Source organism: Lytechinus variegatus, chromosome 6, assembly GCF_018143015.1.
Source record: "Lytechinus variegatus isolate NC3 chromosome 6, Lvar_3.0, whole genome shotgun sequence".
NCBI lineage: Eukaryota > Metazoa > Echinodermata > Echinoidea > Temnopleuroida > Toxopneustidae > Lytechinus > Lytechinus variegatus.
In genome coordinates this window covers 4,012,128-4,040,060 of record NC_054745.1, presented here as the reverse complement: position 1 = coordinate 4,040,060, position 27,933 = coordinate 4,012,128, and the positions used below count along the sequence as shown (strand labels likewise).

Genomic DNA, 27,933 nt, shown 5'->3' with positions numbered 1-27,933 from the left:
CTTTCTTATTTTACACCCGATTTTGAACAAATTTTTAGCGTTATGCTTGTTTCATTTTTCTATTATGATTACAACCAACATTTTTCTGGGGTGGACTTGATCTTAAATCTGTTCAAATCAATTGATTTGTCAGAACCAAGCTTCTGAAACAGCCCTTCTCTCCCCGGAGACGAGGTTGCGACAAGCCGATGTTTCGTAATCAAAGCGCGCGCAATTTATGTAAACATGATTTTTCACGTGCATAAACACGACATATCGACCTATGGCTATGGTCAAGCTGCATTGACATGTGTTCAAGCGCAAGCTCTCGCTCGACTGGCTATCAGATGCTGAATCTGCTATAAATGATTGCAACCAAAACATTTTATAAATCAGCTAATATGGCACCTGTAACTCGCACTCGAAATCCAAGACCAACGCGAGAAGGAGGTCCCGCAGCAGCCGAATCAACGTTGGCTTCGAAGAGAGCAAAACGGGTAAGTGGGTTCTTAGTCTTCTTCAATAATGTCTTGATTTCACCAGGTTTGATCTCGGTGTTCGCGGCGGCCGCGCGCGCCGAGGGATGCCGGGATCTTCCCGGTCTTTGACTGGTAATGAACCGAGCCGTAGCCAGGCTATGGACGGAGCTGTCACTAATTTCTCAGGACTTTTAGCCTAACACTTTTAGCCTCACATATCAGTGTGTTACTAGTAAACTATGAAAGGGATGGTCCGGGCTGAAAGTATTTATAGCTTAATGAATAGAGTAGTATTCAAATGCCGAAAATTTCATTAAAATCGGATAGTCTAAGTTATTAAAAATGAATTTTAAGTTTATCTAGATCTAGGCCTAGGCTAGATCTAAGTTGCAGCAATAAATTCTAATGCACTAAATCAGTTGTCAATCCAATTAGGTTTATTCATATTTTTTCCTCCAAGAACTAGAAAAATTGGATTGACAACTGATTTAGTGCATTAGATATTTATTGCTGCAACTTAGTTCATTATAAAGGGAGACATATTCGCACAAATATGAAATAATGCCAATGGAATAAAGTATGATTTTATATAATATTATTAATTTAAGAAAAGGGGAAGTGGAGATGTGATATCAACAGCCCACCTAATCATGCTAATTAATATGATTGTTTTCACAAAATATTGCTAAATATTAATCTTCAATAATTTGTTATCCGATTTCGATGAAATTTTCAGCTTTTTGCTCAGTGAATTCTACTCTAATAAGATATGAATATTTTCAGCCTGGATTATCCCTTAAATGTGCCATTCACTGTAATCAAGTGAGTGCCATATTTTTTCAGAGTCTGTATTTGTTTTATTTATGAAAAAAAGAAAGAATCACTCCCATGAGGCATGACACCTGAGACAATGATACTAAACCTCGCGACCATAAACAAGCTGAACTGACATAGAATCACTCATGCATGCAATGCACTCCTCAAAATTCAATAGGCATAACAATAGCTGTACACCATTGCATGAGAACGTGTTCATGGCACTCCAGTGGATGCCCAAACATGTGTTATGGTACGTTAAGGCAATTCTAGAAACATGTCATTCACCAGAGTAAATTGCATAGCCTCCAAGTGGTTTTATAATGATAAGAACCTGGAAAACATTACAAGAGTGCCAGAAAGTCCTCATTGTATGTTAAGGCTTTCCAACACTGCAGATATATCAATGGAATTAGGTTATGAAAATTAGCCCCCCCTCCAAACTTTTTTTTAATTTTCATCTTTCTATTTTTGGTTGATTTTTTTCAGACTTCTGTTTGTTTGAAAGCGGAGACGCTAGATGCCGACTCATCCCCCGCTGTCAGACGCTCACCAAGAGTTATGAAAAAGGTGGCGAAGGTGTCCCCAACAAAGACAAACATCTTAAAGGAAAATGTTAAGAGAGGGAAGGGAAAGGTGAAGAAGGAAATCAAGGAGGAGGAGGAGGATGAAGAAGAGGAGAATATGGATTTCAGGCCTCTGAAAGAAGAATCAGATGTTGAAATGGTATTAATAATATTCATTAACTTAGGGTATAGCCACTACAGTTAGGAATAATAATAATAATAAGTATTGTGGAAGCGCCCTCGTGAAGTGGTTCTGACTCTCGTCTTGTAATCAGAGGGTCTTGTGTTCAAATCCCGCCATTGCCTAGCGTCCTCTGGCAAGGCGTTAATCCACACTTTGCCACTCTCACCCAGGTGCTAATTGGGTACTGGTAGGAAACAACCGTCGTCGTGGTTGGTGTAGCATGTTTGCGCCTTATCGGCTGCTTGAAATGCTATGAATCCAGTAACCGGGTAATAATAATTGTGAAGCACTTTGAACAGTCCTAAATTGATAAAGCGCTGTCCCCACCCCCTGGATCCGCCAGCGATTGAACCCACTACCTCCCATTCATGAGGCAGGCGCTCTATCACTTAGCCACCATGCCCGGTAAAATCTAATTTATAGCACTGAAAATAGTAGTAAATTGCAAGAGAAGTTTTGCCTAATTGTATGAAGAATGCAGTTTCGCCTGATGTATGTATGAAAAATCATCTTTTCCCATAATACCTTGCTTTGGCCTTTCCTAGATTTTATTCTCATTTTTTTTCAGTGTTGTTTTGTTGCATCATTAGTTTTGTCTTCTATGTTTCTGTGTAGGGAAGTTGCTGTAGAAATATAATTATCTTTAGGGGAAGGCGGGGTAAGTTGAGCATAGGGGCAAGTTGAGCCACCAGACCCAGGCCAATAATGAATGAGCCAGACATTGTGGTGGTGTCATGTATTGATGACCCATAGCATAACCCCTAACCCCACCACATTGTTTCCAACTTTGAAACAAAAACTAGTTTTTTAGAGGGAAAAATATGAATTTCAGCCAAAAAAGTAAAAAAGAGTGTGAAATAGATAAGTGCTTTATAAACACACATGTCTTTAAATATAATAAAGACATGATAACAACATTATTAGTCCAGGTATGGATCTTCATTCTTGTCATTGTCTTTTATATGATGGATGCATAATAAATGTGTGGATACAAATTATCGCACTAAGTTCGGACTGGGGTAAGTTGAGCCAAACAGCATGGGGCAAGTTGAGCCATGGTAATTCCTATGGTAATGTATCTTAAAAAACAAACCATAAAAATCCATTGAAATGCAGGCTGAAAGGAGCAAATTTACATAACTGCTCTTTTCCTTTTACAGGATGTTAGTATTTATAGAGAATTAGCAAGTGAAAAGACTTTAAACAAAAAATTGACATGCTGGTTCTCCCCCATACATTTTGTACATAGTTTTTGTGGCTCAACTTACCCCAGAAGGTGGCTCAAACTTACCCCATATATGGGGCAAGTTGAGCCATTTGACATCGTTTTTTTCGAAGGTCACGATGACTTTCAGTGTGGGGATAGAAAGTTATATATAGGTGGAAAATATTTCAGAAGAATTAAATTTCAAGGCAAGGTACATATTTCGACAATATTATTAATCATATCAATTCTAACATGCAAAAAGCAAAAACTGTCACAACTTACCCCGCCTTCCCCTACCGTGTTGATACAGAGCATAGTTGAAATCTGTTCAATTTGTTTAACATTTATCTTCCTATTCAATATTTCATTAACACAGAGTGATGGTGAGGAGACCCTTCCAGGTTTATCAGAATACGAGAGGAGGAGGATGGAGAACATCTCCAAGAATGCTGAGTTCTTCGCTTCTCTTGATATCTTCAAGGTCAGTTTCTTCAGGAACAGTCGTATCGTTCCGTGCAGACCTTGCGGGTTAGTTGTGGGCAATCACTTGCAACTCGCCCGCAACATGGTTTTGAGCATGTTCAAATCTTTTATGTGGGCAATCAGACTTGTGTGTTCTCCTGTTGGCAACTGTGTGCAAGCTACATGTCAGATGTAAGACTTGCACGGAACGATGTGACAAGGCCTTAAATTATATAAATTACAAATCTTATCGCAGATTAACATCTGTTTTCGAGGGGAAGTTGACACCATTCGGACATAAATCATAAAATTTAATGAGATTTATAATCTAGGTCAGCTTGGTAAGGGTCAGAGGTCATAGGTCATCAAAAACTATTTCAGAGTAAGAAATGACAGTGATAATAATGATGAATATTTCATTCACAATGCGTAAGTGTATCAGGGTGTTCCAAGAAACTTGCGATCAATTGCAAGTTTATTTTTGGTCTCTTAATCAATTATATGTCTTGCAGTTAAATGCAAATCAGTGATTGATTGGTAATCTGCTCCTTGAAACAAGAAATTTGATCTGATTTGCTACAGCTATCAGTTGTGAAATTGCAACAGAATATTTTCAATTGATCGCAATTATTTTCTTGCAGCACTCTCATAGTTTGAGAAGGTCATATGTATTTCCAGTTTCAGTATCTGTATCTAATGAAGATGATCTGTGCTCACACTCTTCCCATGAGCTCCTGAAATGGACCAGGTTAGCACAACTTACATTGGATGATATTTGACCTTTGATGATCTTTTAACCAACTGACCCTGTGATCGTTGATCTTATTTGGCCGAGGAAAATCTTGTTGCCTTCACTCCTACATTGCATACATTGACTATTTAACCTTTGATCTTTTAGGCCAAAGAAAATCTTATTGCTCTCAGTCCTCAAGCCCAGAAACCCAAGATACAGACCAGAGGACTAAAGAGGTATGTATAGTGATATTATTTATGACCTACCACCCCCAAACCAATACTTAGTCAACTGACACTTGTTTAATTTAAAAAATCAAATGCTGACCTTCAAAATGATATAAAACTTGTCAAAGTTGATAACAATAACCCACTTAAGATTCGGGATTGAATGTAGAAGAAATTTATGGAGTTCTTCAAAAAATAAGGAGGAAGCAAGGTTTGAAGTTTTGGGTTAACTCAAGCATGAGATGTGCATAGCTGTGCAGTCACAATGAAATTTTCAAGCTTTTTAATAGTCAGACCTTCATCTTAGATTGCGTATTTACCGCTGCAGCAGCATGGTGCTTTGTGGGTGCAAGAACATTTTCTTAACCCTGGGACTGCAGAATTCTGTAGTTCCCATATATACTTTCTACAGGGTCCTTTTGGTTCCAGTAAGCAACTGCTTAAGTTACCACATCTATTAGGTTTACATTTCATTGATTTGTTATCCCTGTTTTCCAATATTAATCTATTATTGTGTAAAAAAAAAGTCTGTGGTATAAGAAAAGAAATAAAGCCCAATTATATATACAAAACAAACAACTTTGCATGATTTATTATTGATTATAGATTGAAGATTTGATCATAATTTGCTCTTGTTCTGATTGCTGTTTATTTGGTTATTTTCTTCTTTAATTCAGTCAGAGACAGTCCCATTCTCCTATTGTCCGAAGACCGCCCTCGCTCCGTCTGCAGAAGAAGAGCCCGGAAGGAACAGCATTACCCGAGGGTTTCAAGGAACCACCTCTCCAAAGTTATTACACACAGCAGACCAGAGAACGCGTAGGTTTATTTTTTTATTTGAATACTCCAATTCTATTAGAACACTCAATCCGTGATTGGTGGCCATGAATTTCAAGCAAGATCTTTTGAAAAGAAGGGTGTACTTATGAGAAAGTGTTTGCATAATGCCAATAATTAGGCTAAAATAGAAGCACATGCCCCCTGTATTTCTCTTAATCCATGCACACTCCAATTCTATTTGAATACTCAATCCTGATTGGTCGATACAGGAGAGATTGCCCTCTGACCCGATAAAAAATGGAGGCCACTGATCCCAGGCAAGATCTTTTGAAAAGAAGGGCGTACTTATTAGAAAGTGTAGGCATAAAGCCAATAATAGGGGCAAAATAATAATATATGCATGTTCATTGCAGTTTGAATACTCTATCCTGATTGGTTGTTACAGGAGCGATTGCCCCTGATCCAATCAAAAATTTAAGTCACAAATCTCAAGCAAGATCTTTTGAAAAGAAGGGGGTATAGTATTTGTGAGAGAGTTGGAGCATAGTGCCTAATTTAGGGCTATTAAAAGAACACATGCCCCTGTCTTGCATACTCCTATTAGAATACTCAATCCTAGTGTTGGTCGACACAGGAGAGATTGCTCTCTGACCCGGTCAACACTGGAGGCCACAAATCTCCGGCAAGATCTTATTAATGCCAATAATTGGGACAAAATAGAAGCACATGCCCCCTGTATTTCTCTTAATCCATGCACACTCCAATTCTATTTGAATACTCAATCCTGATTGGTCGATACAGGAGAGATTGCCCTCTGACCCGATCAAGATGGATGCCACAAATGTCAAGAAAGAGGACAAGACGGATGCTGGAGCTGACTTTGTGAAGGGGCTGGCTGCCCTCGCCAAGGGGAAGAAGACCAGCATCAAGGCTGACGAAAGGGATCTTGATAAGTAAGCTCTTATTTCTCTGTAACATTAACCCTATTTTAACTGGGTTATCTTGGACCAAGATATACTGGGGTTGATTTTGTGATCGCCTCAAAAATTTGCACGCATGTAGAGCCGTAATCGTCAAGACTGCGCATATAAAAATTTTCAAAAAATAAATTGTGCAAACAAGCATATGAAATTTGCTCTGAATTTGTTTTATGTGTACCTTTTTCTGTTTAATTCACTTTATACATTAGCTTATAGAATGCTAATTTTTGGTGAACAAAAATTTACAAAAAAATTGTGCCAAAATAATTGATTTTCATTTTATATTTTATTGTTCTTTTAATTCTTATGTATTTCTTTGTTTTTTCATTTTTGGGTAAACTTTGTAAGGGACCCTTTTGTAATCATAAATAACATGACGTAAATCCATATCAACAACAGTAAAAATAATCAGTTATGAATTTTGGTTGAAATAACATAATTTGCTTTGACTTTGTACACAGAATCACATTTCTGAGCAAAGTTTGGATTGACATGCATTTCCAAATGTTGCATAATTTCGTTACCTCATACACGGGTGACGCCATTTTGGTCTCAAAAGATGCGCAAGACTGGAAAGTAAAAAGTCAGTGAGTGGCGAGGTAAAAAATATTGTGCGTCAGCGTAGCGATGAAATTTGTCGGGGGGGGGGGTCAAATTGACCCCCCTTCCCCCAGTTTAATAAGGGTTAAACCCCAGGGCACTCAATTGTACTCAATTGCATTTTACATTAACTGAAGGTTCCAAGAAGTAAAATTTTTTTATTTGAAGTCCTACATTATTTTAGGAATAATGAAATCATAAATTTGCTTTGCGGAAAGCCCTGTGGTCAGAGTAAATTTAATATATGTTTCAAGTCGCAGCCGATGATGACATCACTATGATGTGAATTGAATTTGCTTTTATTCCTGCTGGGAGGCACGAACTAGACTGAATTTAGATTTCAGTAGTCCTACCACTATTCTAAACTGTGATCACTAAGATTTTATCAGCTGGAAGGTCCATCTCAGATGCTTTTACAATTCCCTGTAAATTAGGTACTCAATCGCAACAAATCGCATATTGTACGCAGGGCTTAAGATGACAATAAAGCCGCGAAACTAATATTCAATATCCAAATCCTTTGAAAGCACATAAAGACTTTATAATGTGATATGCGTTAATAAGTAAATTTTTTATTACAATTATTATTTTCCCATTGAATTCATCATCTTATCAATCTTTCTTTAACAGGTTTGCAACACAACTCCAGAAGATGAAGACGAAACCTCAATACGTAGCTAAGGTTGTTCCGGAGCGCATCTTCTCCGTCGTCGTTCACCCGTCCGTCGACAAGACCATAGTAGCAGCTGGAGACAAGTGGGGAAAGATCGGTCTTTGGGACGTGGTATGTATTTAGCCAATTTACTGTGTTTCATACCAAGTGGATGCAGATTTTTGTAATCATTACTAATTATTATTGTTGTTATTGTTTTTTTTCTTACATCAAGGATTATTCATTATTGTCGTGGTCTAGTGTGTACTACTCTTGTCTTTCAATCTGAGGGATGTGGGTTACGTTTCACAGCCATGGCATGTTTTCTTTCAGCAAGAAAATTTAATTTACTCACATGTACTGCACACAACCCAGGTCAGGTGAATGGGTACCCGGTCAGAAGAAATTCCTTGAATCCTTTGGTGCCTATACGGAAGCACAGCTCAAGCTGGGGTAATATTAGGAGCGCTTTGCATCCTCAGGCGAAAAGGGCTTTATAAATCCAGTTATTATTATCATTATTATTATCATTATTATCATCATCATTATTATTATCATTATTGTTATCATTATTATCATTATTTTATTACTATTATCATTATTTAATTATTATTATCCATGGAAACACTATTCTTATTCCCTTCCCAGAATTCCTCTAAAGGCGACGATGGGGTCTTCCTTTTCGCTCCTCATGCCAGACCCGTGAATTGTCTTCGGTTTGCACCCAACGATCCAAACAAACTCTACTCCGTGTCTTACGATGGGACAGTGCGGTGCGGAGACTTCGCCAATGCTGTGTTTGATCAGGTACAGTGTTGCGCTCTTTTGGCCATTTAATCGGGGTGGGGGCATCAGACCTGCTAACCAGTACGTTTAAGGTGTATTGAGTACGTTTTTGCAACCAAAATACGGCATTACTTTTTTTCTTTAAAAAATATGATTTTTGTTAAAAAAAAGGTTTCTTTTTTTGACAAAATCGTAATTTATTGAGAAAAATCATCTCAATATGTCTCTATTTCATAAAATGTACTCAAATATGGTTTATTAGATCATGTTATTTCAGGTAACTGTTTTTTCAATCATTTTGTTAAAACCAGGGTGAAGATATACACATGTTTCAATGTTTTTTTTTCATCTGTAATAGCAGTGCACATTTTACCTTGCATGCAGCTTGAGCGTCGTGATGAGCGAGTGCGCCAAGCATTTTATTATGAAATACACTTTTTTTTTAAATACAGTTTTTTATCACAGAGTACAGTCTTTCATTCCCAGGGGTTGGCACGTCTGGGGCATCAGATCCTACAAAGCATTTCATGGACCCAATTGTCTGGGGACGATAGTGACTCTACTATACATGTGTACGGGTCTATACATTTCTTCGTCATAGTTGATGCTCTATATGCTTGTGAAGCCTGTGTTGTTTTTCAAAAGATCAAATTTATATAAAGATTTGAGATTTTGGTCAGACTTGCTTAGTTTGCTTTGTGCTTTATTTTCCAAAGATGAGTACCTAAAATGAGTCAATAGCCCAAAACTCTCGGAAATGAAAATGATGTCCTTTCTTTTGCGCACCTCTTGATTTAGCGACCAAATCTAGAATGGTCATATAAGATTACCAACTCAATTTTTTTATGCAAAGAGACTTCAATCCAGATAAACCAATTCAAGTTCAATCCGCATGATTGCCTTAAAAAAGAAAACAAAAATATGAGATTGGACCTCTTAAACTGCCACAAAGCTATGAGGTTTTTCTCTGCATTTTGACTCATTGCATTATCTGAAAAGTTTTAAGGCCACTGCACACGTTATGATTGATCTGTAACCCAATTTTATATTAAAACATAGTAGAATTTAATGCAAATATTGAGATACAGAACTTCTTACTGTGCAATCACTCTATGATTGTACAAATACTTATGTTCAGATCTGTGACATAACGACCACACTTCCAAAGAAATTGAATATTTGGCCATAATGATGCCTTGGCAATCATATAATTTGCTAAGATTTTGAACCAATTTGGCCTTTACTCCAAGAATAAAGGCCTGTAAACCATCCAAAATTAATATTCCTACTTTGAATGCATATCATAGCAATGTACTTGGCAAACTGTGAAATACCAGTCGTCCGTGGACGCATTGTTGTTATTTGATGTAAATGAAACACACGATTCAAAAGAATATATGAATAATCAAGACATCGAAGTTGGTGCTTATCTCATTAGATTTTAAACCACCATGTCATTTTAGTACAAATGACCTTCCTCTGATCATGCGCAGAAAGGAACTACGAACTGATTTATTGTGTGAAGTAGTGATGCTACGCCTACGGGCAGACAGCCAATTGCTTGCGTATGCCAATACCAAGAAAGAAGGGGACACATTTTGAGGGAAACATCAGATTTGGACATGCCACTGTAATGGATGGATTGCTTCATGACCCTTTACCCTAGAACACATAAACATCACTAATCCTAATATAATTATAATATTCATCATTTATATAGCGCTTAATACATCAGAACGACGTCTCTAAGCGCTTTACAGACATATTATTACCCCGGTCATCGGATCTTTGCATGCCCGCATACAATGTATACACCTCCACTCCCTGGGGAGCATTCCAACAAGAGTTCCAAGACTCAATTGCTAGGCATACTACATAGGCTTTCACATCCTACCGGGTACCCATTTAACACCTGGGTGGAGAGTGGCAAAGTGTGGATTAACGCACTCTCGCACTCTTAATGTGACTCTTGGGACTCCATTTTTTTTCAATGTTCAGGTATATGTAGCAGACGACGATGAAATCATGTGGACCAGCTATTTTGACTTTCTGTCGGAAACCTCGCTTCTTGTTACATCAAATGATAGGACTGGGAACGTAGCAGTTGTCGACACTAGAACGAGGTAAAGAGCTATCTTACAAAGGCACAGTTTCATTAGTTTTTATTGAGATTTTGCCACAAATGGCACAGTAGAACATCACCCATATAATGGAAGTTGAGAATGTAAGTTAAGCTACCAAGCAGTACTGATTTTTAGTATTTAGTACTGAATATGAGTAGAATACTGGTGGTTCCGTGCTAAAACCTGATTTCTAAAGTTTCAGTTTGTATGTTATCCTATGGTAATTTTCCTTAAATACTGGGGGCAGTTTTGTGCTAAAACCTGATTTCTAAGATTTCAGTTTGTATGTTATCCTACGGTATTTTTCCTTAAATACTGGGGGCAGTTTCATAAAGCTGTTAGAGCAACTTTTAGAACGACTGATGATTCTCATTTGTTGGAAATGCTATTCGCCATTGTTTATTGGTGATTATTTACCACAAGAAAGGATCACCGGTCGTTCTTAAAGTTGATCTTAACTTACCAATAGCTTTATCGAACACACACCTGATGGTGGCAGCTTTGCAGAATACTTACGTCTAACTGACCCTTGATATTCATTCTATGTGTATCGGATGAGCATTACCATTTTTTTTGTTTTCGTTCATATCTTTCAGCAACAAGAGCGGTGAGATGGTGTACAAAGCACACCCTCGGTATATTAAAACTCTCTCCGTCCATCCCACCATGCCTCACTACTTTGTTACTTGCTCAAATGACTGGTAAGCATTATTACTTGAGATTTTTTATTTAAAGTACAAGTCCACTCCAACAAGATGTTGTTTTGAATAAAAAGATACAAATCCAACAAGCATGACACAGAAAAATTTATCAAAATCGGATGTAAAATAAGAAAGTAATGACATTTAAAAGTTTTGATTAATTTCACAAAAAACAGTTGTATTCACATCCTGTACTGGCGGCATAGAAATCAATGTTCAATCTATTCACTAACAGTAACAAGGGCACCGATAGTGACAATTTTTGTGAATATCTCTTGCGTGTCTTGCGTAAAACTTTTTATATCAAGTGTTTGAAATAGACCTTGATCGAATTAAAAGGATACTCCAGGCCAGGCAGGCTTTAATGAAAATGAATTATTCTCTTATAGCACGGCCCAACTGTGGGACATCCGTAGCATGAAGGAGAGCGGGAGCAACAAGTCCATCGCAGTGATGCCGCACAGCAAGAGCGTCAACTCCGCATTCTTCTCACCGATCAACGGATCAAGGATACTCACTACCTCCCATGACGATAAGATCAGGTGAGGGGGATTCGTGTCAGAGGGAAAAGAAGTTTTACCCTAATGAGGGTAAAGTCACACAGGGGCTTTGTAATGATGATGATAACGGCATATTTACCCAGGGAAGCCACTGGCCAATGGGAGAAAACTGTTCTCCCAGCAGACCCTGTTATTATTATTACCCCGGCTTTAGCACGGCTACCTTGATCAGGAGCTCGAGCATTGAGGAATTTCTTCCGACCGGTTACCCATTCACCTCACCTGGGTTGTGTGTGACACAATGTGGATAAATTTCTTCCCGAAGGAAATTATGCCATGGCTGGGATTGAAACCCACGACCCTCTGTTTCAAAGTCCGGAGACTAATCCACTGGGCCACAATGCTCCACTGGGCTTGATGTGATTTAGCACCTGAAATGCTCAAAGGAGCACTGGAAAGTAATCAAGGGAGAGCACTTGAAACCCTCATTCATGGCAGTGGTGAAGCTTATCCGGTGTTGCGGATTTAGGTTGTAAGTTGTGAAAGGGTGCCCCTGAAAATAAAAAAAAAATAATATAATTTTTTGCTTGAACCAAATGATGGTAGGAAATTCAATCTACCCTGTTTACACAGCTTAAATTTTGCTGAATCTGTTTATTTTTTGTCAATTATTTCATTTGATGCATGGAATGATCATATTTAAGATTTGCGAACGGAAAGAAGTTAATTTTTACCCCTTTCCGTGCATGGGGGGAATGCTGACTGGGAAGAACGCACTTGTCAAAACGTTGAGATTGGGTGGTCCTTTTTAGGACCAACATTTGCCCAAAAAGATAAATGGTGTACCGTGAAACCTACAACACTATTCTTCTTCGCCATAGAAGCCTTCAGAAGTTACGTAATGTAATTGACTGTATTTTCGTTCTTGTTTTACAGCATCTTTGATACTGAGAGTGCTAAGACTGGGCAACTGAAAGGAGTTCAACGAACTCTATGGATGAGGTAAGATTGTTGGTGATTTCTTGATAATCATAATAGTTCTTGTATAGCGCATAACACATTATGAATAACGTCTCTATGCGCCTTCAAAGGACTTGGATATTATTACCCTGGCTGTAGCTCAAGCAGCTTTTAGCTTTGATTTGTGAACTGCTAGCCATTTTGTCCTTAAATTCCAAGTCGACCCCAAGAAAAAAACTCAATTCGAATGAATAGGAAAGAAAATGTCAAACATGTTAATTGCTGAAAATTTCATCAAAATTGGTAGCATAATTACAGACATATTAAAGTTTTGCTTAAACTTTAGAGAAGGGAAATGAAGACCTCACCCGCTCACAAATCCTTTTTATTTTATTTTACAAAATATGATATCTTTTTTTTTTCTCTCTTATTGTGTGAAATGATGATCGATTCTTACCCACATGTAAAGATGTGGAATTGTCATTTGTCTAACCAAGTCTGATTACATGGAGTGCTTAACCCTATCTAGGCCGGGGGGGGGGGCCTCGGAGGCCCCCTCCTCAACGAATCGCGCGATATTTTCGCCGTGCGAAATTTTTTGACCGCGCCACTCGCTGACTTTTTACTTTCAAGTCTTGCGCAACTTTTGAGACCAATTTTGCGTCACCCGGGTACGTGGTTCCAAAATTACGCAACATTATGTAAGTGCATGTCAGACCGAAAATTGCTCAAAAACGTGATTTCATGTACAAAGTCAATGCAAATTGTGTTTTCAACCAAAATTCATAAATGTATGATTATTTTTAGTTTTTCTAGTATAAATTTATTCATTTAATGCTTTTTATGATCACAGAAGAGTCCCCAACAAATTTCATTGAAAAAACAATGAAAAACAAAAGGTCAAAAAAACAAAGAAATACATAAGAAATTGCAAAAAACAATATAATACATAAGAAAATGATTTGATATCACAATTTTTTCATGTACACTTGCTAAGGACACCACAAAGAGTTTCTATTCCAAAAATGAGTACATTTGGAGCTTTATTTAGGAAGTTAAAGGGAAAAGTATGATTTCGCATACTAATTACGCATAAATTAGCATAATCACCTGATAGCGATTCGCATGAAATATATGACTATACAATCTTGTAGATTATGCTCCAGGCAACCTGCGTGCCAATTTTCGTCGCGATCGCACGCTCGACGGCCAAGATCTTAGGGGGGGCCTCCCAGGCCCCCCCCCCCCCGGCCATAGGAACTCCCAAAATACCCCGGCCTAGATAGGGTTAAATATTGAGAAATCTATAACAAAAATTTGTTCTATCTTTCATACATGTATAAAACATAGATAAAATTGTATTATGTGAATGATGCAAAAAGCAGTACAAATATCGTTATGAAAGAACAATCTTAGGCATGAATCCTGCCAGCAACTTTTCATTTTAAATTATCACCATCACTGTTTTAAAAAAAAGGATTGCAAGAAAGCTGCAATTAATGAGAAGTTACCATATCATCTTAATTCTTTTTATTGTCTTTTCAGTCATAATAACTATACTGGTCTTAATTCTTTTTATTGTCTTTTCAGTCATAATAACTATACTGGTCTTAATTCTTTTTATTGTCTTTTCAGTCATAATAACTATACTGGTCTTAATTCTTTTTATTGTCTTTTCAGTCATAATAACTATACTGGTCTTAATTCTTTTTATTGTCTTTTCAGTCATAATAACTATACTGGTCTTAATTCTTTTTATTGTCTTTTCAGTCATAATAACTATACTGGTCTTAATTCTTTTTATTGTCTTTTCAGTCATAATAACTATACTGGTCGGTGGCTCACTGTATTCCGAGCAGCATGGCATCCGAGAAGAGAAGATGCATTCGTTGTTGGAAGCATGTCACAGCCGAGAAGGGTAAATAAAAAATTGCATTCTTAAAGAAAAAAGGGGCAAAAGATAGTAGAAGTACTATTTAATGAAGGCCTATACATGTGTAGGTACAAGATAACTTGTAACCCTAATTTGACGCGGGGGGAGGCATAACCTTATGGTTTGTACTTCTGTTCATGAAATTACAGGAAAAAAAAATATATATATATAAACGTAAGAAATTCCTAAAATAGAAATGTGCAAGAGAAAATTTGGTTTTGGTTTTAATGACTATGATTATACATTTAACTGGCTTTATATTAATATTTGACTGAAGCAAGGTCTGTAAATAAAATAAGTGATTGTGGCCATTTTAATGTGGTGAAGCAGGTTAATCAGGATGGCATAAAAGATGTCTCTTTAAGGTTATCTCTAATATCCTGCGAAATGACAGCCTTTATTTCATTTTATTGTTTTAGATCGAGGTGTTTAGCTCGAAGGGAAAGCCTGTCCACTTTTTCTATGACGATCACCTAGCGTCGGTCTGCTCTATCAACGCGTTTCATCCAACAAGAGATCTATTGGCTGGCGGAAATTCTAGTGGAAAACTCCACGTCTTTATGACATAAAAGTGGAACATTAGAGTTTCAGTAATGTTCTTCAGCCATCTCTTTGAGATGCATTCTTTGCGGAGCTTATTCGTACCTGAGATGAGAGAATTGGATTGACATTTTCATCTGAGTCTTCTGTTTGTCAGGAGCAATTATGGTGGAAAACTGTCACGTAACAGATTTCTTGGTGGAAATTCTAGCGGAAAGCTCAATATCCCCATTGGCATAAACTGGTAATACACATTGATGTGCAAAATGTTTAAGATGATGTTTGTGCTTCCATCTCTTTAATATGCTTCTTTGAAGGAGATGATGTGTGACAAAGAACTGAGCATTTAATTGATGGTTTTATTGGAGTGATCCATTTCTTGGTGGTAATCATAGTCTAGTAGATGAGGTCTAGTGATTGCAAAGATTTCTAGTGGAAAACTCCATATTGTTATGACGTCTCGTGTACATGATAATGATGATGATAAAAGTCATCACTTAATATTCTGATGACTGAGCGTGTAATTGATGCTTTCAGCTCAGTGACCCCTGTGTTGGCAGAATTCATATTCAGAAGATTCATGTCTAGAGAACAAGATCTATTGGTTAGCAGAAATTCTAGCTGAAAATTCCATATTGTCATGACATTAATTGTAACGATTCGTGTTGATCTGCATAATTTTTAAGATGAACTATGTTTTCAGCATCTAATAATGTGAGGAGCTAAGCATTTTAGCAATTTTTTTCAAGCTTGTGGGAAACCTCACTGAAAGTTATGTGTCTAGTGAACAAGATCCATTTATTGTCAGACAATCTGTACCAGTAGTCGAGTCCACATCTTCATGGCATTATTTGTAACTCCATATATCGTTCTGCACGATATTTTGAAAATTTATTCAAGTTTTTGCCTCAGCCTTAATACGAGTAAGACAGCAATGGGGTGATAAGAAAAATGCCTTCAAGGCAGAATTCTCGAATGAAACACATTAAAACCAAAATCAGTTACAAAACTATGAGCACTTATTAAGATTTATAGAAATGAACTTGGTGTATGAAAAACAGAGCTGCCAAGTAGTACGGATTATCCGTATTTAGTACTGAAAAATGAGAAGAATACTAATGGTTTCATGCAAAATACTGATTTCTTTAGTTTCCGTTTTATGTGTTGTCCATTGATATTTCTTTGAAAATACTAATTTCCCCACCAAACTACAGATTTTCAGCGTGAAAAAATACTGACATGTTCTTGTTCAGGTTGGCACCTCTGGTGTAATATATTGTAACCTAGGGTATTTTTATATCACCCAATCAAAGTTGTAACAGTGTTTCAAACTTTTATTTGTATACATGATATATTTGTTGTGTGTCATATCTGTGTCTGTAACATCAAAGGTAGTGTTCTGGTGTCTTTGTCTGAATGCCTCAGGTATTACAAATATTTGTAAACAGACTAATAAATTTTCGCCATGAAGTTGATCCTGAAGTGTTTTGCCTTTCACCCTTCAAAAGTGAAGCAATTGTTCAAACTTCTTGTGGGAAAACTTAATATGTGATATGATCTTCAGCCACGTCTCTCTAAGTTATGACAAGATCGAATAAACGTTGTATCGGTGGTCCAACTTTATCTATTATTCAGCTTTAATGTATCTTTTTCCTGACCTCTCCACATCTATTGCTCTGACCTCAAAGACATCGTTTCTGGTGTCGAAATTCTGCAGGAAGTTCAAATATTTGTATTACAGAATGTAATTCTAGAGATCTTCCAAAAGAGACCAAAACAGTATATAAAGAAGCGGTGAAAATTGATGGCATGGTGAAAGATATATGGAAATAGTACTATTATATATTGTGTGTGTAAAGTTTTTTTTTTACATTTGTGTTTTAACTTTATTATAATGTATATCCTTTTTAGTGTAGATGTTGAAGATGTTGAGTAACTGTAAGGTTTTATAATAAAAACATAGTTTTTTATCAAGATTTTCAGAATAATGGAACTCCTGTTACTCAGTGCGCCTTGTTTTGCTTGATGCAATCAACTTATCACTACCAGGAGTTGATCCGTGATTTATATTCCCAAATGGGGGTAGCAAATGTGCCTCCTTCTCACCCCGCACCCCACTGGATCTACTTCTAAATCCTGTTGCATAAAGTTACTATTCTGGTAGCTTGGCCAGTCATTGGTATCCTTAATTTAATCCTTGATTTTGATTGGCTGAGCATTGCTACCATGGTAGTCACCATTAGATGGCAAAGTTACTATGATGGGTAAAGTTATGCAACAGGGTCCTGACTCGTGATTGACATGGATTGGTATAAGTTGGTTATGCTTGGTTGGTACAAATTTGACTGATTATTTGAATGATCAGCCTAGTGATTGGTTGGTTGGTTGATTGATTGAATGATTGGTTGATTGATAACTAGGTTGGTTGATGCTGCCGCTCGCATCGTTTCTCTATCCACCAGGCGCACTCACATTACTCCTATTTTAAGATCCTTACATTGGCTCCCTGTAAAACAGCGTATTATGTTCAAGATTTTGTTGTTAACTTTCCATTGTGTTCATGGCTCATCTCCCCAGTACCTTATTTCACTGATCAAAAGTTATACCCCTTCAAGATCCTTACGTTCCTCCCTTTCCAATTCTCTTGTTACCCCCAAAGTTTCCAAAACTTGGGGTGAAAGATCATTTGTTTATTCATCCTCGAAACTATGGAACAGCCTCCCTCATAACATCAAACAGTGCTTGACTTCTGAAACTTTCAAAAATTACCTCAAAACATTTCTGTTCAATTCTTAATTTCTTTTATAATTTCCTAAAAAGCGCCTTGAGCACTCTACAGAGTGGATTTGGCGCGATATAAGTCTTAATTATTATTATTATTATTATTATTATTGGTTGATTGGTTGAATGAATGATTGATAGATTGGTTGAATTAATAGTTGGGTGATTGATTGATCGATTTGTTGGTTGATTCTTTAATTGGTCGGTTGATTGATTGACCGATTGATTGATTGTTTGATTGATTGATTGTTGGATTAATTGGTTGATTGATTGAATGAATGATGGATTGGTCGAGTGATTGATTGATAAACCCGTCCATTGTATGATTGAAATATTGATTTCACACGTTTGATTTGCACACTGATTGTTAAAAATGAATATTTGATTAAGTAACCGATTTACTGATTGGTTGAATGAACAATTGTTGAATGAAGTGATTAAACAATACCGGTATTCGAAGAGACGGGTGGCGGTGTCTGGATGTTTCACAATTATTGGCGAGGGGGGGGGGGTCTTTAAAATATGACTCTTCCTCTGTCAGTTTAATAAAGGGGGGTAAAATAAGATTACACGACTCAGAACTCTGTTTTTGAATGCATATTGCTTAAAACAGTGGGCGTATAAACATTTACTTTTGCAATTCTGCCAAAAATATGATTTTTTTCTTGGAACGTTTAGTACAATATTACAAAACCACCAAAAGCGGACCTTATTATAAGCATTCTAAAACAATCTAAAATAATAACCCCAAAAATGTTACATTAGGAATATGACGTTGCCCTATTCTTATGGGACCGTTGGGAATAAACTGTGAAATGAATTTCTCAGACCTTCCATAAAAGTTATAAAGCGTTGTGTGCGATCTGGCATTGGTATAATTTGGAAATCTTTACGGGTTGCGTTTGAAAAGACTTTGAACTGAGGTTCAGAAATTAAGAAAGATACAGTTCAATAATACGATTAAAAAAACATTCCCCTTCAATTAGATTTAGTTCTCTCAAAGTTGTATAATTGAAAAATCAAAATTTGCTTTGTATTTTATCCAAGCGCACCCTGTCTGGACGTCTGAAAGCCAAATAATATGCATTGTTGTACAGTTATTGCAGGAGTGATTGCATACTCGCTTCATTACCCGCGATAAAAAGCAAAAATCAACCGCAAAATTCATAGATTTGAGCAGACTAACTCACAATAAAAGCGTGTGTACTGATGGAGTGGCACCCCAATTGATACGTGAGCTTGTAATACACATAGCAGCTCGAGGTTCGGTGTTAATACACATGGCTGTACGCTTTTTACACTCTGGAAAACGTGCCTATTAATGTAACTCTTTATTATATCATTCGTGCTTCCGAAATGGCGCTTTAACGGTCGTGAAACAATATTGTTTCCGTTCAAGTATTCTCCTTAGGAACTCGGTTGACCCGCATCATCGCCAAGCTGGTATATAACCCATTACATACGAAACATTGTACTCCTCAGTCAATCTGTCATTGTGGCCGACCTTATACACACGAGAGAAATTACTCTTGGCCCCTTTTCGGTTTAAGTGGAGATATTGTCGAGCTGCGTTTCGAACTCACAATCAGAAGTCTAATGCTCTATCCACTAGACCACATGACCTTATAAGGTAATACTCCAAGGAAATACTCCAAGAACAGTACATATATGTACTGTTCTTGGAGTATTTCTTCTCAACTGAATCAAGGATAGTTAACGATCTGTTTGTTTTTTCGACTGTCCTCATTGGTCTAATCGTATTATAGAATCACCTCGGTCTATTTATCCTTTGGATTTAAAGACAAACATCTTGAAGCGGAAAACAAACTTTGCTAAAGGTTTTATGGTATATGTGCCAACAGTCTGTAGAAGCGTGTCTAGCGGATCAATCTAGTTGGTCTACAGAAAATAAAACATTCATCTGATGTGCTTGACGTTTGGGTCATTATTTCCCTCATCAAATAACATATAGGTAAGTGTGTATTACAGTTTTTTTTATTGTGTAGCCTTCCTAGCCACATCCTTTCATGTACTTCAGTACAATCACTTTAAAAGGGCTAAAACCCTTTTCATTTTTTTTCATTAACGCACACTACGTATTATGTATTATATCTTATATGGTAAGACGCTTTGAGTATGCGCTAGCGGATCGAGTATTTTGGCGCCACAAAAAGAATGAAATGAATATGCTGGAGAAATTGTATGCCCAGCGATGCAAGCTGCGTTCCTAACATGTTAATAATATTACATCTCACGCCCACGCTAGAATTTATTTATTATACTTATTGCAAATTTATCTGTAGCTGTTTTACTTTACATGTATTTTGTTGAAACAAATTAATGATTGAAATTGAGAGCTATAATTATACTAAATTTACTTCCACCTTCATGAAATCGTAAAAAGCTTACTTGTTCTCTTGTTGGATTATTTTGTTTATGAAAGGTGTAATATAATGATAGTTTTTTTTTTACTTTCCATTTAATATTTATGTTTCTATTAGTTACTTGTACATAAGACTAAATTACTTATATGTAAAGCGCGTAGAGATTCCGGGGGGGGGGGGCACTCTACCATTGATGAGTGGATACCATGCGAGACGATGGGGTCTCGAACGGAAAGCACCCTAAACAAGTATTTTCCATATTCTGAAAATGCACACCTTAACAAGTATTGACGTGTGAAACCCTAACCTTAACGAGTATTGGAAACATAACGATGCGCTAATTGGCAAGTATTCCCTGAATTGAATCCCTAAACAAATAGAGATTCTGTTATATATTATATGCGCTATAGAATCATTTATTATTATTGTTATCATTGTCATTATTATTATTGTTGTTGTTATTTTTATTATTATTTCACCCCCCCCCCCCTCTAATGGAAAGAACACGGTACGAACACGGTGTCACATATTGGACTATGTGAAAATAAAATTATTCACACTGTTAAAAAAATAATCAAATTCAACAGTGTGAAGATATTTTCACACAGTGGACACAGTGTGACTGTTCACAGCGTGTTCACACGGGCGACTATGATTGTGAATTATTATGTGATTCACACTTGAAATGCTCAAATTTAACGTGTAAGAGATTGTGTTCACACTGTGAACATCCTAGACCATGTTCTTACTTGCAGAAGGGCAAGCCTCCGAATTAAGGGAAGAAAAAATATACGTTATAATTCATGATTCAACTGTTCAAAGAACGTATGAAATGCCATGTAAATGTCATGTAGTTTAATCGTAATATCCAATCAGGTCTCTGCATTATAGGTGCCGCGAGCGTTATTAGTTAACCCATTCGATTTTTTTCAATTTGATATTGTTGATTGACAAACATGTATGAATATGATTCAAAATCTAACACTGATTCTAGAAGTGGTAACTACTGAACTTCCTTTGTCCTGATTGGGGAGATATGTCAATGATTTGGAACGATTTTTGACTGGCGGAAGAATTAGGGCTATTTTACTGTTTCAGACGATGAATTTTGATCCCATCATAGTTATCTTCATAAATAGCGATTTATTTTTAAAATGAGCTGGCTACGATACCCTTTCCTGGTCAGATATGGAATGTCTGATACATATCGTATCCAAACGTAGTAAACATTCCACCCTCTAATTTCACATTTATTTTTTATGAATTTTTATGAAGTGCCTTTTGAACACACAAGTCTATGGGGTATGTTTTACGCGTGTGACACCTATGGCTGCTCATGTATTCTCTTCTAGGCATATGGAACACAAACATTGTGCAAGGACACACGTTGTAATATTAAGTTGTGACCAAGGAAAAAAAGTTTACTTCAATTTCAGCGCTAAGATTACAGTGACACCCGGGTGGAGCTTTTGATTTGATTTGATTTATTTATTACCACATTCCAGTAACAAAAGTATATGTAAGAGTAATCATTTTTTTTCTTAGCATAACATAACAATAAGCAAATGACAACGAATAACGTATGCCGCGTACATCCTAACAATCTAATTGAAATATATTTATACCTGATAAATTTCTTCTTGTTTTAATCATTGAAACAAATAGCAGAAAATGTATATATGTACATTTATTGACAATACATTTTGAAATGTGGGAGACCTCCATGATGAAGGCCTCAAAAGGAAAAGGGAAGGAAAACCAGACAAACAGTGCAATACCCAGGTTAAAGGAAAATCAACAACAGCAACAAAACAGAAACAAACAAAACGGGGGGGGGGGGTCTGTGTGTTCTTTTACAAAGCTGTTCGTGAATGACACAGTAGGAAAGTTATGTTCCAAAATAACGACCCAAAATTTGCCATGAAATTCTCACGAAATATGTATTTTTCAATATGCGACATGTGTGGGTTTCGTGTTTTCAACATTTATAAAGTTAATGTTAGTCAACATTGGATTGTTTCTGTGTACTTCAGCTAATCCCCATGTCAATATTTCTATTTTATTTTGATCAGAACCGGATTGTCGGAATGATTATTACAATAGCGTTCAAATTGGACTGTGATTCTGCTTTACCATTTTAATTTGATTTTTTGGTATGTCATAATGTATTGTTCCTGTCATTATAACGAATTCTACAACGGTTTTTACTTTACAGCCTACATTATACAATTATACATCATTAATCAAATGTTTACAATAAAAGTATGGTTTGAATACTGGAATAAACATTGTAACCGAGGGATACGGTTTACCGCCTTTTAACCCCATATTTGCAGACGAAATTTTTGACAAACATTTCACCAATATCGGAAAACAATATACAGACATTCCAAAATCAGTAGACATTTTCACAACCCCAGCTGTTATCCTACATATGCTCTTTGTTCTAGAGGTACAGGCCAGGTCCTAAGCTTATATTTCTGTTTGTATATAGTTGAATTGTTTGTTGTTTAGGGTTTCATCGAAGACCAGTTCTTCTTGAATGAGCTACCCTGGTGAAATATGAATTGGTAAATAAATAAATAAATAAATGAATGAATGAATGAATGAATAAGTAAATAAATAAATACAAGAAATACCAAATTTAATAATTTGAAAGCAATTTGATTCTTAAAAATCGATAAATGAATAAAGGAAATCAGTCAATGTATGAATAATGGGTAAATATGAAGTTGACTGGGCTTGGATGATGTATGCGTTGTTGTTTCGAGATAGAAATTATCAAAGATATGTATTTTTTTTAAATCTTAGATTCCTTTTTCCATTTACATGTAGGTTTTCGAAGGATGACTCTTGGCATGAAATCAGACTTCCGAGAATGTTGATAACATTATCGTCAGGAAATGTTTTCTCTATAATGGATTTAATTCGAGCAACCATTAAGACCATAATGCCAGGAAAGAAATGGAAGAGACTAAATACTTCACGTTGTTGTACCTCAATTATGACGTCATGAATGTAGGACATTGGAGTTTCATAGTGCGATTCGAACCCTAGACGTGGAATCCGAGAGCTCCGTTTCCCAGATGGCTTGTTATTATGGTGAGTACACGTCTAGAAAAAAGAAAGAAGGAATAGAACGATTTGAAAGGACACGTCGAAGAAAAGAGAGAAAATAATAGTAGGCCTAACGAGTTGGCGGTAATAGTCAAATATGACTGGTCGCCATATCCAACAAACAACAACAACTTAAAACAAAGGGAGAATATTAGAAAAGGAGAGGACTGATTCGTGACTCGATAGGCTCCACTAACTGAAGGCCTGCTGTTGTGATTGGCGCGTGTGATAGAGGGGGGGGGGGCTTTATTATTTGTTTTAATATATTGTTTGTTCTATATAGTATTTGAAAGCAATTTTAATCTTCAATGTGTAATTTCAGCACCCCAGTGTTGTCCTCGCCTACTGGGAAGGACACAATGGAATCCCTGCAGATATAGTTAACTCATTATCTTTGGACTCCTTCAAAAATGAATCAATTAATGCTTCGAGTCACTCCACACGTAGCGTGCTCTTCAAGTTTTGATGTGCCAATCCGTGTATTTTGCTGACTGAACGATACAGATACAGAAACAGAAAACAATGTCCCACGTACAGTGTGTTCACAGTGTGGAACTCAATATGTGAAGTCACCTTCACACTGTCAAATTTAAGCATACCAATTACAGTGATATGAATTACATATTCACACTCAGTCGACCTTGTGAACACGCTGTGAACAGTCATACTGTCGAGGTGTCCACAGTGTGAAAAACACCTTCACACGTGCTGACTCTGAGCGTTTCAACAGTGTGGATAATATTTTCAACATATAGTCCACTATGTGAACATCCTATGGCACTGTCCTTTCCGGCAGGTGATCTAGCCTCTAGGATCCCCAATTGGTATGCAAACTTACACCCCATATTCGACAGCGAAATATCAGGCAGGCCTGGGGCCGATTGCACGAAAGGGTCTTTCCAAGGATCGTCTTTCGTGTCGTCCATATTTTATGATACGCTATAAGCGGGGTGTTTCTGAAATTTATGATAAAGAATAGGATTCGTTAGCATGCTTATAAATCAAATTTTATACAATTTCATGATATATCACATCATTTTATAAACAAATATTTTGTTTATTTTAACGGACGAATAAAATATGTTTGCAGATGATTTATTTAAAATACGTTTCACATGGCGCATCATAAAAAAATGGGCGACACGAAAGACGGTCCTTGCAAAGACCCTTTCTTGCAATCGGCCCCTGGTGGACTGGCCGGCCTCATATGTGGACTTGTTTATTCCAAACAAGTTCATACACCCTACCCTTTCACACCCACGTCACTCTAGCATTCATAATACACGGATTATCCCATTGCCCCCAAAACACGAGTTAAGGCGCTTTAGCGATCGATTTACAAGAAACTATTGATTAAAACTTTATAAAAGAATTAAGATCGTGGCTCCACTCCCATTCACCGCGCCTTGTACCTCTTTTCAAGAACAACTCGGGGGTTCTATTATAAAAATCTATCTGTGATTACTCAGGTATCAAAAAACGAGAAGAAAACTGCACGCAAGTTGGAACATTGTATTAAGAAACGCACTCAAATCTTATTCAAAACCGCTAGACCCTGGGTAAAAACCACATGAAATCTTTGATGTTTTTGTTCAAAATGCTGGCGGCTGTCTACAACTTATGATGCGCATGTCCTCGTAGAAACGCTGGTTTGTTTCAGTATATGGTTTGTTTTCCTGTTGGGAACTTTGAGTTTTGGAGGATCATACGACGTTTGGGATATATACCTCTCGACGATGCTGCGTCTTTTGATACCCTGTGATGACGGTATGTAGTCCAGTATACATGAAGCTCCTAAAGCTATATGTGTGGTGTATATAACACTATGTACATGAAGCTCCTAAAGCTCCATGTAAAATCTTTCTATTGATATGTTTTATTGCATTCGCCTGCTGTGTATGTATGAAATTATGTCTGCACTACATGAGATCACCTCGACTATGTCGGGTATTACAATAGAACCAACATTTCCCTTACATGAAAAGATGAATAATTAGCCTGATTACCCATACAGCGGGGGGGGGGGGTCACCCCTGTTTCAAGTGGCCTTATCTCTAATGTAAATATGATTTAGACTCTAATATTTTGTATACACATTGTAAAAGTGTCCAGGAACCAGAAAACATTAAAAAAATCTAAAAATTTCACCCATTTTTCCAGCATGGGCCACATATAAGTTATAAAGTAGTCGAAGCATAACGCCTTGAATAATCTTTAATATACCTTAAAGGCGAGAATTCATCTCATTGTTTTCATATCGAATTTTGACGACAACGAGGACGAATGCCTTTAATGTATTGATATCAATGACGGTGATGGTTGAAGGGTTTAAGGCAGGGGTGGCAGAGTTGGGGGCGGGGTGGCTGGCTTAGTGTCCATGAGATCTGGAATTGAAGGAATGATTTTTGCCTTGATAGAGGACTCTAAGAGATTTTATCAGTCAATCCACAACATGCCGACTGAAGTTGTTCTTTTTTTCTTTACTTCCTATCTTCTTTTTTATTCTTAGCCACCGTATTAAGCTCTTTCATATCTTACATATTGCTATCATATTATTTTGAAGAGGAATGGATATAAAAAAGATCAAAAGAACATATTTTTACCATATACTTCATATAACAATCATGCAATCTTACAATTGTGTTGATCGAAATGAAATTCTAATTTTCCAACCATTTTTGTATTTGTTTTGGCAAAATCAGTATGTTGATATTTGCGTAGTTTCAACACATGTACTTTTCCATGTGTACAATGAGCTTATTCAACATGTTTAACTTACAGATAATAACATAATACCCTTTCATTCTCCATTAGCCATCAGTCAATAGTGACACCATTCAGCGATTTATGTCAGTGTTATCATCGTCCATTTCATTGTCATCTCTCACGAAGCGATCCCCCACCCATGATCCCGATTCTTTCCGTATTTAATCCATCCCCCGTCGTCGTCATCTATATCATCTTCGTCATCGTTCCGTGGTCATTGATCCTCGATATCCTGATCAGAGCAAGCTTTGTCTTCCCCCTCATTGTCGTCATCATCATCCATTTCATGAATACCATGTCAGGTACATCAGGGTTTGTTGCGTGATGTGTTGAATCCTTCCTAACGAGTCCTTAAAGGGATGGTCCAGGCTGAAAGTACTTATAACTTAATAAATAGAGTAGAATTCACTGAGCAAAATGCCGAAAATTTCATCAAAATCGGATAACAAATAAAGTTATGGAAGCTTAAACTTCAGCAATATTGTGTGAAAACAGTCACCATGAATATTTATTAGGTGGGCTGATGATGTCACTTGTTCTTTTGTATTTTATTATATGAAATTAGGTTTATTCAAATTTTTACCTCCAAGAATTAGAAATATCGAATTGACAACTGATTAAGTGCATTAGATATTTATTACTGCAACTTATTTCATTATAAAGGAGACATATTCACACAAGTATGAAATAATGAAAAAAATACGATTTTATGTAATAACATATGAAAACGGAAAAGGGAGATGTGACATCAGCCCACTAATGAATATTCATGACGACTGTTTTCACAAAATATTGCTAAAGTTTAAGCTTCAATGACTTTATTATTTGTTATCCGATTTTGATGAATTTTTTGGCATTTTGCTCAGTGAATTCTACTGTATGTATTAAGATATAAATATGTTCAGCCCGGACCATCCCTTTAAATGTGTAATGATGTGAATTTCGTCAAAGCATTGCTCTAACATTAAAAACCTACTAATGTTTTTATTCCTTTGTTTTGTCTTCTTAGCTGTGCATTTGTTTTTTTCTCTCTCTCTCTGAGGGAGAGAATGTTTTTATAATACCTTGGATAATACATTTGATATAGGCATTTAAAGTTAATAACTTATTTGCCTCTCGGTTACTTCTCATGAACAATCCTGTACACTTTTAACTTTTATCATTTTTTTGTGTGATGTGTGTTTAACCCTTTGCGCGCTATAATGTTGCAATAATATGTACAATCGTACAATTGAATTTAACAATTGTAATAATTAGTTGTTTTCTCCTCTATGTGCATATTAGAGAAATGTATACATTATAATAGTTCTTGGATAACGTCTGTACACTAATCATACGCATCAATGGTTCAATATGTAAATCTTGAATTGAAGAAAATAACATGGAAACAACTGTCATTATTATGCCCCCCCCCCAAAAAAAAGAAATTAATCCAGCGTGCAAAGAGTCAACAATGCGATGATGACTTTAAAGGTTGTTGTCCCTTCCCGTCGTGTAATAATTTTTTTTTTAAATTATCATTTATTCGGCATATTACTAGATCTTGCCAAGATTTACCTCTTGTCCTCAGTTTGACGTTAATTACAATATCCTTCACCAGTATAATTGAGCTCAAACATTCATTTAACATTCCAATCTTACAAAGTAACGTATGTAAATGCTATATGATTTACATAT

General features: G+C 36.6%; 2 protein-coding genes across 5 annotated transcripts in view; both read left to right on the top strand.

The window, feature by feature from the left end:
- The first annotated feature begins 208 nt into the window (after positions 1–208).
- Positions 209–17,182, top strand: LOC121416871 (WD repeat-containing protein 76-like). The gene is made up of 14 exons (XM_041610395.1): positions 209–476; positions 1,764–2,000; positions 3,608–3,712; positions 4,592–4,662; positions 5,331–5,472; positions 6,235–6,386; positions 7,644–7,797; positions 8,314–8,472; positions 10,450–10,574; positions 11,171–11,275; positions 11,665–11,817; positions 12,712–12,777; positions 14,551–14,653; positions 15,088–17,182. The coding sequence occupies exons 1-14, from the start codon at positions 345–347 to the stop codon at positions 15,235–15,237; spliced, it is 1,854 nt and encodes a 617-aa protein (XP_041466329.1). The 5' UTR covers positions 209–344; the 3' UTR covers positions 15,238–17,182.
- A 7,729-nt stretch (positions 17,183–24,911) lies between these two features.
- Positions 24,912–27,933, top strand: part of LOC121416870 (ras and EF-hand domain-containing protein homolog) — a 40,495-nt gene continuing 37,473 nt past the window's right edge. For 2 of the 4 annotated variants that reach the window (XM_041610392.1, XM_041610391.1), the window contains exons 1-2: positions 24,913–25,257; positions 26,305–26,558. In XM_041610392.1, coding sequence (XP_041466326.1) covers positions 26,396–26,558 — 163 coding nt within the window. In that variant the 5' untranslated portion in view covers positions 24,913–25,257; positions 26,305–26,395. Of the gene's footprint in view, positions 25,258–26,304; positions 26,559–27,933 lie in introns of all 4 variants that reach the window. The other 2 variants (XM_041610394.1, XM_041610393.1) reach the window with 2 other exon arrangements.